The following is a 9,913-nucleotide window of genomic DNA, read 5'->3' as shown; positions in this document are numbered from 1 at the left end:
TATATATATATATATATATATATATATATATATATATATATATATATGATATTACATATTGTAACGCATAATATAATAGTTATTATATTATACTTATATATAAAATATTTGTGTGTGTATGTGTAAAAGGTGCCTAGATCTGACCATTGGCCTCTTGACTCTTCCCATCACACTTCCTTTGCTCTAGGGACCTGGGTTATAATAGTTTTCTTTTTTGTAGCATTTGGTTGGGTCATAGTCAGAACCCTGGAAGGGACCTTGAGAGGACATTTGGTCTACCCTACTACCCTGGGCATGATTATGTTCCTAACCATCACAGAAACACAGCTGTCCCTCCTTTATCTAAAAGTCATCATAGACAAGGTCTTCCACAATGGAGGATGAATTGAGAGGCTGCACATGCACATTCTTTGAGCTGTAGCTCTTGTTAAACACAGGGATTCTTCTTCCTGTACATTAGTCATATTGCACAGTTTTTTTTTTTTGCATCTTTTTTTTCACCTATGTAAGTTCCTTATCTTCCTAGCAAGAGTATGAACTCTTTGAGGTCAGGGACCAGGTCTTATCCATCTCAGTACTATGCACATAGTAGGTGTTCAATAAGAACTTGAAAAAAAAAAGTGAAGAGCTTGAGTGCTGAGGTGGATAATGCCTTAAGCATAGTACTATTCTCCATGCCTGGAAGGCTTCAGGATTGTATGTTCTGGTATTTGAGCAAAAATGGATTGATGGGGGCAGTTAGGTAGTACAGTGGATAAAACACTGGCCCTGGAGTCAGGAGTTCTGGAGTTCAAATCTGGTGTCAGATACTAGCAGTGTGACCTTGGCTAGTCACTTAACCCTGATTGCCTCCCCCTTCCCCATTGTATTAATGCTTGTGAATGCAATATGTAACAGAAAAGTTACTGCATTTTGGAGTTAGATGACCTGGGTTCAAATCCCAGTTTTGTGTCCTACTTACTACCTGTGTGTACTTAAGTCAACTTAATTTCACCCCTCTAGACCTTAATTTCCTCATCTGTACAATGAGAGGGGTAGACTAGGTTATCTGATATTCCTTTCATTTCTAAATCTATGGTGCTATTCTGCTGTTAAAGCAACACTCACCCATTTGCTTCTTCAAATATACCTCTCTTCCCCTACCCTTTTTCTATATGTGATCAGTGGGCTGGTAAGTTTTTTGGGATGTACATTCAACTCTCAATTAATTGAAGTAACTGAGGGAACTCTAGTGTGGATAATCCAAAGAGCTGTCTCTTTGCCTTTGGAAACCATCCTGTTTTTTTTTTCTTTCAGCATCAGCAGGCTCTCCTTTCCTCATTATACTTTACTGGAACTGATAATGCAAAGAGTTTGCCTTCCTTGAGCTCACATTGACTGATTGGGGGAAGCAGGCATACATTGTTGCTATGTTGGGGGGAAGAAGAAGGCAATCTGGGATAAAAAAAAGCCTCAGAGAACCACCAAATGGCCTGAGGATGCTCACACAGACAATACCAAGTTAACTGAATTCACAAGGTGGAACATCACCCAGGGCCTTGCACAAAGTGGATTCAGTAAATATTTGTTAAATGAGTGAATGAAGGATTGCAGTAGGGAAGCTTTTTCCTGCAGCTGGAATTGGCACCCATGGAACACCTTGGCCATCCCTGAAGGCTGGCCTCATTCAACCTCAATTCTAAGGCTTAGAATAATGCACATTAAGTCGGCCCACAGCTACTTGTCAGCCTGAATTTCCCTTGGGCTTTCTTTCTGCCCTTGTTAGGGTTTCTTCCTTTCCCTCCATCGCCATCCTCCTGCGCCCCACTGTCTTCTAGCCTAGCATTGTGTCATCATCCTTGTCCTCAGGGTCCTTTTGGCCTCTTTCTTCAACTTGTCAATTCCCCCTCTCTTGCCCTCCCCTGCATCTTCTCTCGCCTACTCCCCTCCTCGCCTCCTCTTCTCAACTAACCTTCTGCTGCCTCTGCCTCTGTCTCTGTCTCTGTCCCTGTCTCTGTCAGTCTAAGGGAGTCTAATTTCATTCTCTCTCCCTTCTCTGTTTTCCTGTCTCTGTTTCTCTCGTGCTCTATCCTCGTTTCTCCTTTTGCTTTCTCGGTTTCTCTCTGTCCTTCCGTTCCTGTCTTTCTGTCTCTCCATCCAGCCTGTATCTCCTCCCTCCTTCTTCCCCCCCCCCCCTCCCCGCCTCCGGCCGCCGCCTCCGCCGCTGCCTCCTCCTCCTCCTATCTCTCCAGCCCTGTACCGCATTGCTGTAGTACAGGGGGTCACTGCATTGCGCCGTCACCGTCAATAGGTGGACCCCCTCCTAGGGAGATAAAACCGCCAGAGCCGGCGCCGCCAGTCCCTCTGGCTGAGACCTCAGCTGCGGGTAAGATCGCTTGTGCCCCCTCCCTTCCCCTCGGGAGGCCTCCTCGCAATGAGGGCAGCCCCTCGCCCCTACTCCAGGTCCCCGGGGACTGGGAGGGGCAGGAGCCCAGCATGGGGGAAAGCAGGGATGGAGCAAGGAGAAGGCGAAGGCGCAGAAATAGATAATCTTGGGAGTGGGGGGGACTAGGGTTCCCCACATCGAGACCCCGTCCCAGGAATTGCGGAGAAGGGAGCGGGGTGTGGGCATTGGGAAAAGACACCTGCCAGATCTGAGAGCTGGGGGCAGCCGCCGCAGCGCGAGATGGGTTGTGCTGCGTCGTAGCTTGTTTATCTCGTTCTTAAAACGAGGTGCGCCCTTGCGGGGTCTCGGGGGAGCCGGAAGCTGGGCGAGCACATAGAGCACAAGCAGAGGCAGCCTTGACCTTGCGGCTCTCAGAGGGCGGTCCCTTTGGCCGCCCCTGAGGAGGGGTCTGAGACCAGGGCCGCTCCAGGGTCACCTCTGCTTTCACGGTAAGACAATTGCCCTAAGCCTCTGGGGATTCTCAGAATGGCAGGCTGAATGAGATGGGGAGTGGGGTGAGGAGGTGGCAGAGGTGGGTGGATGGGGTGGGTCATTAGGCTGACCTGAACTAGCAACTTAAAAATACCCCTGCCAATCTCCCCTCCACCAGTCCTTCAGGGTGCCCACTCCTACGAATATTTTGGCTTCTCTGGGTCCTAGATATCCAAGTGCGTGTGTTCGTTTGTGTATCTGAATTTCTATGCGTGGGTCTCTCTGTCTGTGTTTCTCTCTGTCTGTGTCTGCCTCGGCGTCTGTTTATCTCTCTGTCTCTGTCTCTGTCCCTTTCTCCCTTTCTTCTCCCCCCCCCATATAGCTAGAGTGGGGGATTCTGAAAAGATAGGCATCTCTATCGTTAGAACAGTGTGTGTAGGTGAGCCAAGGGGGAGGAGGTTTTGACAGGACCTTAGGGAACTGTCATCCTTTGGCATCTTAGATTTGGGAACAAACTCTGCCCTCCCAGATCCTTGGCACCTTTTGGATCTTAACAAATTTCAACTCTTCCTGGCTAGGTTAGGAGCTAACCCTAATTACTGCCAAGGGGTCACTATGGAGCATCCCTAGACTTCCTCTCTTCCCAACCAGGAGCCAAGAAGATCCCAGCCAAGCAGACTCGCTGGTTGGATTTTTTTGGCTCCTCTGGCTAGACCTGACCCTTCAGCTCAGACCCAAGGAGAAAGATCCAGAGCTGAAGCTATTTTGAGTTGTGTCCTTATCTGGACAACATATTGTCACTCAGGTTATGAGTTCCTAATATTGCTTTGGGGGAGGGGGGTGGTAGTGCTGAAGGAGGAAGAAAAAATGGCTCCCTTTCCAGAACAGCCTTGAATTAAGGAGTGTGTGTTTGTGTGTGTGCGTGTGTGTGTGTGTGTGTGTGTGTTTGGGGTTGGTGGGAAGAGAGGACAGCAGCCCTGAGTATCTCATCAGGGAAAATGTGTGTATTTCAGATGAAGTATTTACCTGCATGGGAGAAAGGCAGAACTTAATCCTGTTCCTGGAACTGTTGACCTGTCCTCCCTTGAGCTCCATCTTCCTGACCCATGTGGTGTGTGGATTGTGGAGAGCTGGGGGTGGGGATAAAAGGTTGTAGGGTAGGTGGAGGTTCCTGGAGCTGGAGTCCAGGGGGAGTAGTTGTTACTATGAGGAGAGAGAGCAAAGCTGCTGGAATGACTGGGCCCAGGAAGACTGTGCCTCATTCTTGGGGTGGAGGTGGGGGGGGTTTGCAGATCTCATTCTATTTCTTTTCCCAAGTGGGTTTAAACACAGTCACAACGAGGTCAGGTCTCAATGGGCACCATTGCCCAATCTTTTTGGACCCCAAGCTAGTGAGTCAGTCAGGACTGATTAGAGGTGGTTGTCTTATTTGCTGGTTTGGATTTCTAGATTATTCACCTGGATCATTTTGAGCAGGAATACTAGAAGGAGGGAGGGAGGGAGAAAGAGAGAGAGAGAGAGAGACAGACAGAGACAGAGAGACAGAGAGATTGAGGAGGAGAGACAAGAGATAGATTGAGGAGAGAGACAGAGAGACAAAGAGAGAGATTAAAGGGAGAGATAAAGAGGGGTGGAGGAGGAGAGAAGGAGAGGGAGAGGGGGTGGAGAGAGAAAGAGAGAGAGAGAGAGAGAGAGAGAGAGAGAGAGAGAGAGAGAGAGATCTCTAGCCTCTGCCAGTACTAGAGCTGTTGGCAAGGTCTTCCTGCCCTGGATGGAGCTTTTGTTGGGCTCTCTTTTGAGCCTCTTTGTTACCTATTTTCTCTTCCAGCCTACACAAAAACTCGGCTCAGTTTCCACTGTCTGAAGAGCCCCTGCCCCACCCAGTATCTTAACCTTCTAGGTTGAGTTGGCCCCCTCCCCTGCCCCCAACACACACCCTTCAAGATGGGTAAGGAGAAGACCCACATCAATATCGTCGTCATTGGCCATGTAGATTCAGGCAAGTCTACTACCACGGGGCACCTCATATACAAGTGTGGGGGCATTGACAAGAGGACCATTGAAAAATTTGAGAAGGAGGCTGCGGAGGTGAGTGAGATTATAGCGATTGGTTGCCTCTGTTTCCATTACTCATCACCTTCTCCCCCTCCTCTTCCCTTTTCTTTCCTATCCCCATCCTTTTTTCTTCTTTTTTTATCTATTGCCCTCCACTTCTCCCTCTTTACCCCATCCCCTCCCAGTAACCTCTCTCCTTCCCTTCTTCCTCATTGTCTTTATTCCGTTCCTTCCCTTTCCCTTGTCCTCTTTACTTCCCACCCCACTCACCCCTATATTTTCTCCATCTTCCCCTCTTTCTCTCCCTTCCCCTTTTCTTCTCTCCTTCCCTTTCCTCTTTCCCCTACCCACTCCTATACTCCATCTTTTTCTTTTCTCCCTCCCTCCCCATTCCTTCTTCTTCCCCCTCTTCTCTGTCCTTCTTCCCTACCCACTCCTATATTTTTCTCCCCTCCTCTCCCTATTATATTCCCTTCTTTCCTCTCTTCTCTCCTCTTTTTCTTTTATACTTTCTCCTTCCTCTTCGTTCTTCTTCCCCTCCCCTTACCTCTTCTTTTCCCTGTTTCCTCTTTTCTCCCTTTTCTTTCCCCCTATTCCTATACTTCTCCCTCTTCTTCCCTGCCTACCCTTTTCCCTGCTCCCCTTCCATCTCTCTCCTGTTCTTTCCTCCTGCCTCTCCTCCCTTCATTTTACTTCTTCCCATCCCCTCTCTCCCCTCCCCTCCCCTTCCCTCCCTTCCCCTCTCCTTTCCTCTTCTTTTCTCTCTTCCCTTCTCCTCTCCTTTCTTTTCCTCTTCTCTTCCTCACCCTCCCCTTTTCTCTTTCCTCTCACCTTCCCTTCTTCCCTCTCCTCTCTTTTTCTCTTCCTTTCCTTATTCCCTTCTCCTCTTCCCTCCCCCCACCAGGGGGACTGGTTTTCTCACAGAGCAGATCAGTAGGCTTGACCCTACTCTATTCTAGGGCTCATTTTACCTCTTTTGAAGGCGGGAACAAGTGTGTGGCTTTTTATGTTAAGTACACAATACATGAAACCTGGCATCTATGAGTCTATGATATTATCTCCTGGGCTCTGACTGGGGGAAAAAAGCAGCAGTAGAAGGGGAGCAGGGCCCCAAAGTTCTGAGTCCCCACCTTGCACCAAAGGGCAGGATTTAAGATTAGGGAACTCAGCCCACTACTGTGCCCCTAGGAGCCAGACCTGAGTTTTTCAGGCTGCAAATGGAGCTTTAGGGATAAGTGCAGAGGAACCTGAATAGCCTTCCACAATAATTACATCTGACTTGATTGCTAACTGACTCAGTAAACAGGGTGGTTACATTTTGTCGTGTTCAGAACAAACCTTGTAGGTCATAGGTACTTGATATATATATATTTATTGATTTTATTTAATTCAGATCAGAATATTCTTTATGCTGGTAAAAACAAAATCCCTGCGGTCCCCAACAGCTTGACCTTCCCCAAACAGCTATTCTTATCTGGCAAATGAAGGCAGAGGCTGATGTACCCAATATGCTGATGGGCTGGGCAGCTCTTCACCTCTTCCAGGGACCAGGCAGAATACGCAGGACTCAGAGTTACTATTAATAGCCAATTGACTGAGCTTCCTGACTCCATTTTCTGATGCTGAGCTGGGAAAGGTTTTTCTTTCACAAGGTTGCATTACTAGGAAATGGAGGGCTCCAGTGCATGTAAAAAACCAGACTGCAACTTTGCCCTTTGCCAAGGCTGGGGAAGCTGCCCGGGCTAGGGAGCCCTGAAGCAGCTGCTGGGTGGGGGTGGGGAGATGAAGGAAGGTTGGGAGTTTGTCAAAAGCAGTGACTGAGTCTTGATGCTTTTATTAAGAACATTAATATCCAACACTGCCTTAAGAACACTACTATCCATTGCTTACCTTAGTGAAGCTGAAAAGCCCTGTGTCTTTCTGGGCAGAAAACAGTGGTATCCTTGTATGGAACAGTCTAGGAGGGGCTGAGTTGAAGACTCTTTCTGAGGAGAACTTGGTACTTGGCTTAGGGTTGGCATGGCTGACTTCAGAGCACTCAGCTGGAGGGAGTTCCTTTCCTGAGAAATGGGGACTTATGGGGTCAGGTAGCTGAGGCCAAGGGGTCTGTCAGTGTCTCCAGGGGACTCTTTGGGTAGGAATAGGTGTGCCAGAGTTGGTCAGATGGGCCCAAGGAAAGAAGTTTTCAGAATGCCAGGTTGCGTTTAATAACACAGTTGGGTCTCTCAGGACCTGTGTGCTGAGGGAGATGACATTCACATGACTGTGACAAGCTACCTTATAACCTTTTCGATCAATTCCCTACAGCCAGCCTGGCACCCAGATGTTCTCAGCTGTTTGTCAGTAATTAGAGCATTGAAAGTAGCTCCATCTCTTCCTTTGAAGCTACTGATTTAGGAAAATTCAAAGCCATTTGCCCTGGCCTTTTGGGCCTCAGAACCTCCTAATCTTGGGCTATAAACCCAATCCTGCTATGTCATCTGAACTGTGTGGTTCTCCTTTCTCCTCCCTATGTTCCCTGCATATACTGAAGAAGGAAAAAAGTTACAGTATGCATGAGAAGGCATGTAGCTCACTCACCCCAAAAGCTGAGGCTTGCCTCTTTGGCAGGAAGACTTTGCACTCTGAGGGGAGCAAATCCCATAGTGGGGCCCTGTCCCCTGAAGCATACACTCATGTTAGCTCTAGCCCATAACAGTTATTGGAGGCCCTATAATATCTGGTTATGGATTGTTGATCCCTCTTCATCCATCTGAGGTTATGTCTTCCTCTGGCACTCCAGGATTCATTGCTAACCCAGTGCTGGGTTCTACTCAGACAAGACAAGCCCCCTACCCCTGAAATGGTTCTCCTTCTGGGCCAAGCAGATGAGGTTAGTGAGAGAACCGTGATTACTGCTTCATGAAGCATATTGGGCCTGGAAGAGGGACAGAGAAAGGAAGCCACAGATCCTAATTGAAGATCCTTGCCAGGAGAGTGATGGCAGCAGGTTGTAGTAGAATGAGTGACGGACTTGGTATCAGGAGAATTGGGGCCAAGTTCTCCCTTTGGTGCTACTGTGTTATCTTGGGTGAGTTACTTTACCTTGCTAGCCCTTAGTTTCCCCTTTCTCCACGTGTATGGGATTGGACATCTTCAAGAATTCTTCAAGATATAACATGCTGGGACTTTAGAAAAAACTGGAAAATTGGTCGATGCTGCATTAATTCACAAGATTTTAACAGCTGTTTAATAGGCAGAAATACCTAGATGCATTATTGTTCTTGGATTGATGCAATGTAACTCCTGACCTCTAGGGAAAACAGCGAAGCTGTCAGCATCAGTTAATTTGTTCATCTATTAAAAAAAAAAAATCTTGTAGGCTCCAATTTGCTCCCCCTACTGGGGAACTTTAGAATGAACTCTATTTGAGGAAATGCTTTTGACAGTTGTATAGGGGAGGGGGAAGGGGAGGAGGAGAGGAGGAGCACAATGCTTCATGTTTTCCTAGATCTGGAGCTAGGAGAGACCTCACAAGGCATCTGTTCTATAAGACCCTGAATTTATCTATGAAGAAACTAAGTCCCAGGGAGGTTGAGTGACTTGTCCCTTGCCTTACCTAAGGCCATGTGGGTAGGAAGCCTCAGATCCTGGGATCTGAACCCAAAACTTCAGAGCCATTTCTCTTTTCAGTATTCCATGTTGCCTTCCCAGACAGAGAGCTTTAGGAATCACATGGCCCAATCGCCATCCTTGACAAAGAAGGAGGCTGGTCTAGAGAGGGAAGTAGATTACACAAAATCTCGTAGCTAGTGTCATAATTGGGCCTAGAATTCAGACTTCCTGACTCCTCATTTAGTGCTATTTTCCTTGAAAAAAAGCTGCCTTCATTTCCCAAAAAATGATTTTTGGTTATTAGCATTTATTATCAAACACACGAGGCCATGCAGGATCAGTGCATCCTGATGCACTGGGATTGAACCTTCCATATCTTGTTTCTTCTCAAGGCTAACTTGTCTCTCTGTTATTTCTTCCTCTCTTGACCAATATTTAGATGGGGAAAGGCTCCTTTAAATATGCCTGGGTCCTGGATAAGCTCAAGGCTGAGCGTGAGCGGGGGATCACCATTGACATCTCTCTCTGGAAGTTTGAGACGACCAAATACTACATCACTATCATTGATGCTCCAGGACACAGAGATTTTATCAAGAACATGATCACAGGAACTTCCCAGGTGGGCAGTAACTTGGTGAGGGGCAGGTGGGGGATGGGGGGGGAATTGAGAAGCCGGGAATGAGCTGGAGAAAGTAGAGGCTGCATGGTTCATGCTCCATGAATAATCATAATCATAATGGCTAATAATAATATTAGCTAGCATTTATATTGTGCCTAGTATACACCAGGTAAACTTTATAAATGTTACCATATTTGATTCTCATAACAACCCTAGGATGTAGGTGCTTTTATTATTTACATTTTACAGATAAGGAAACTGAGGCAAACAGGTTAGTTGACTTGTCTAAGGTCCTACAGTGAGTGTTTTCAACTGGATTTTAATTCAGGTCTTCCTGACTCTAGGTCCAGTACTCTATCTGTAACTACCTAACTGGCCTTAAAAGTAAAGTTTCTGTCCATGACATGCTTTGGGTATCAAACTCTTCAGTTATGGGGAGGTTATTCTTACCATGATTAAGCCTCCTCCTCTTCCTCTTCCTTCTTCAGGTACATGATCTCATATCTTTTGAAACTGCCAGTCTGTGCTTAGCACCACCACTGCTATCACCACCCCCCTCATCACCCCCATCACCTCCACTCCACCCCCACCATCATCGCCATCACCACCACCCCCATCACCACCATCACCACCATCATCACCATCACCACCACCACCACCCCCCCATCACCCTCATCACCTCCACCACCACCATCATCACCATCACCATCACCATCACAACCCCCCCCAACACCGCCATCACCACTACCACCACCACCACCATCACCACTACTACCACCAGCACCCCC

General features: G+C 47.4%; 1 protein-coding gene across 3 annotated transcripts in view; it reads left to right on the top strand.

Annotated features, from left to right (window-relative positions):
• The first annotated feature begins 2,201 nt into the window (after positions 1 to 2,201).
• Positions 2,202 to 9,913, top strand: part of EEF1A2 (eukaryotic translation elongation factor 1 alpha 2) — a 30,650-nt gene continuing 22,938 nt past the window's right edge. Inside the window, exons 1-3 of one of the 3 annotated variants that reach the window (XM_069072600.1) lie at positions 2,202 to 2,365; positions 4,758 to 4,945; positions 8,946 to 9,125. In XM_069072600.1, coding sequence (XP_068928701.1) covers positions 4,802 to 4,945; positions 8,946 to 9,125 — 324 coding nt within the window. In that variant the 5' untranslated portion in view covers positions 2,202 to 2,365; positions 4,758 to 4,801. Of the gene's footprint in view, positions 2,366 to 2,689; positions 2,875 to 4,685; positions 4,946 to 8,945; positions 9,126 to 9,913 lie in introns of those variants that run through there. The other 2 variants (XM_069072597.1, XM_069072599.1) reach the window with 2 other exon arrangements.

Source organism: Petaurus breviceps, unplaced genomic scaffold (genome assembly GCF_028583685.1).
Source record: "Petaurus breviceps papuanus isolate PSGF00001 unplaced genomic scaffold, PetGlider_PUasm1.0 90847, whole genome shotgun sequence".
Taxonomy (NCBI): domain Eukaryota; kingdom Metazoa; phylum Chordata; class Mammalia; order Diprotodontia; family Petauridae; genus Petaurus; species Petaurus breviceps.
This window is presented reverse-complemented; position numbering and strand designations above follow the sequence as displayed.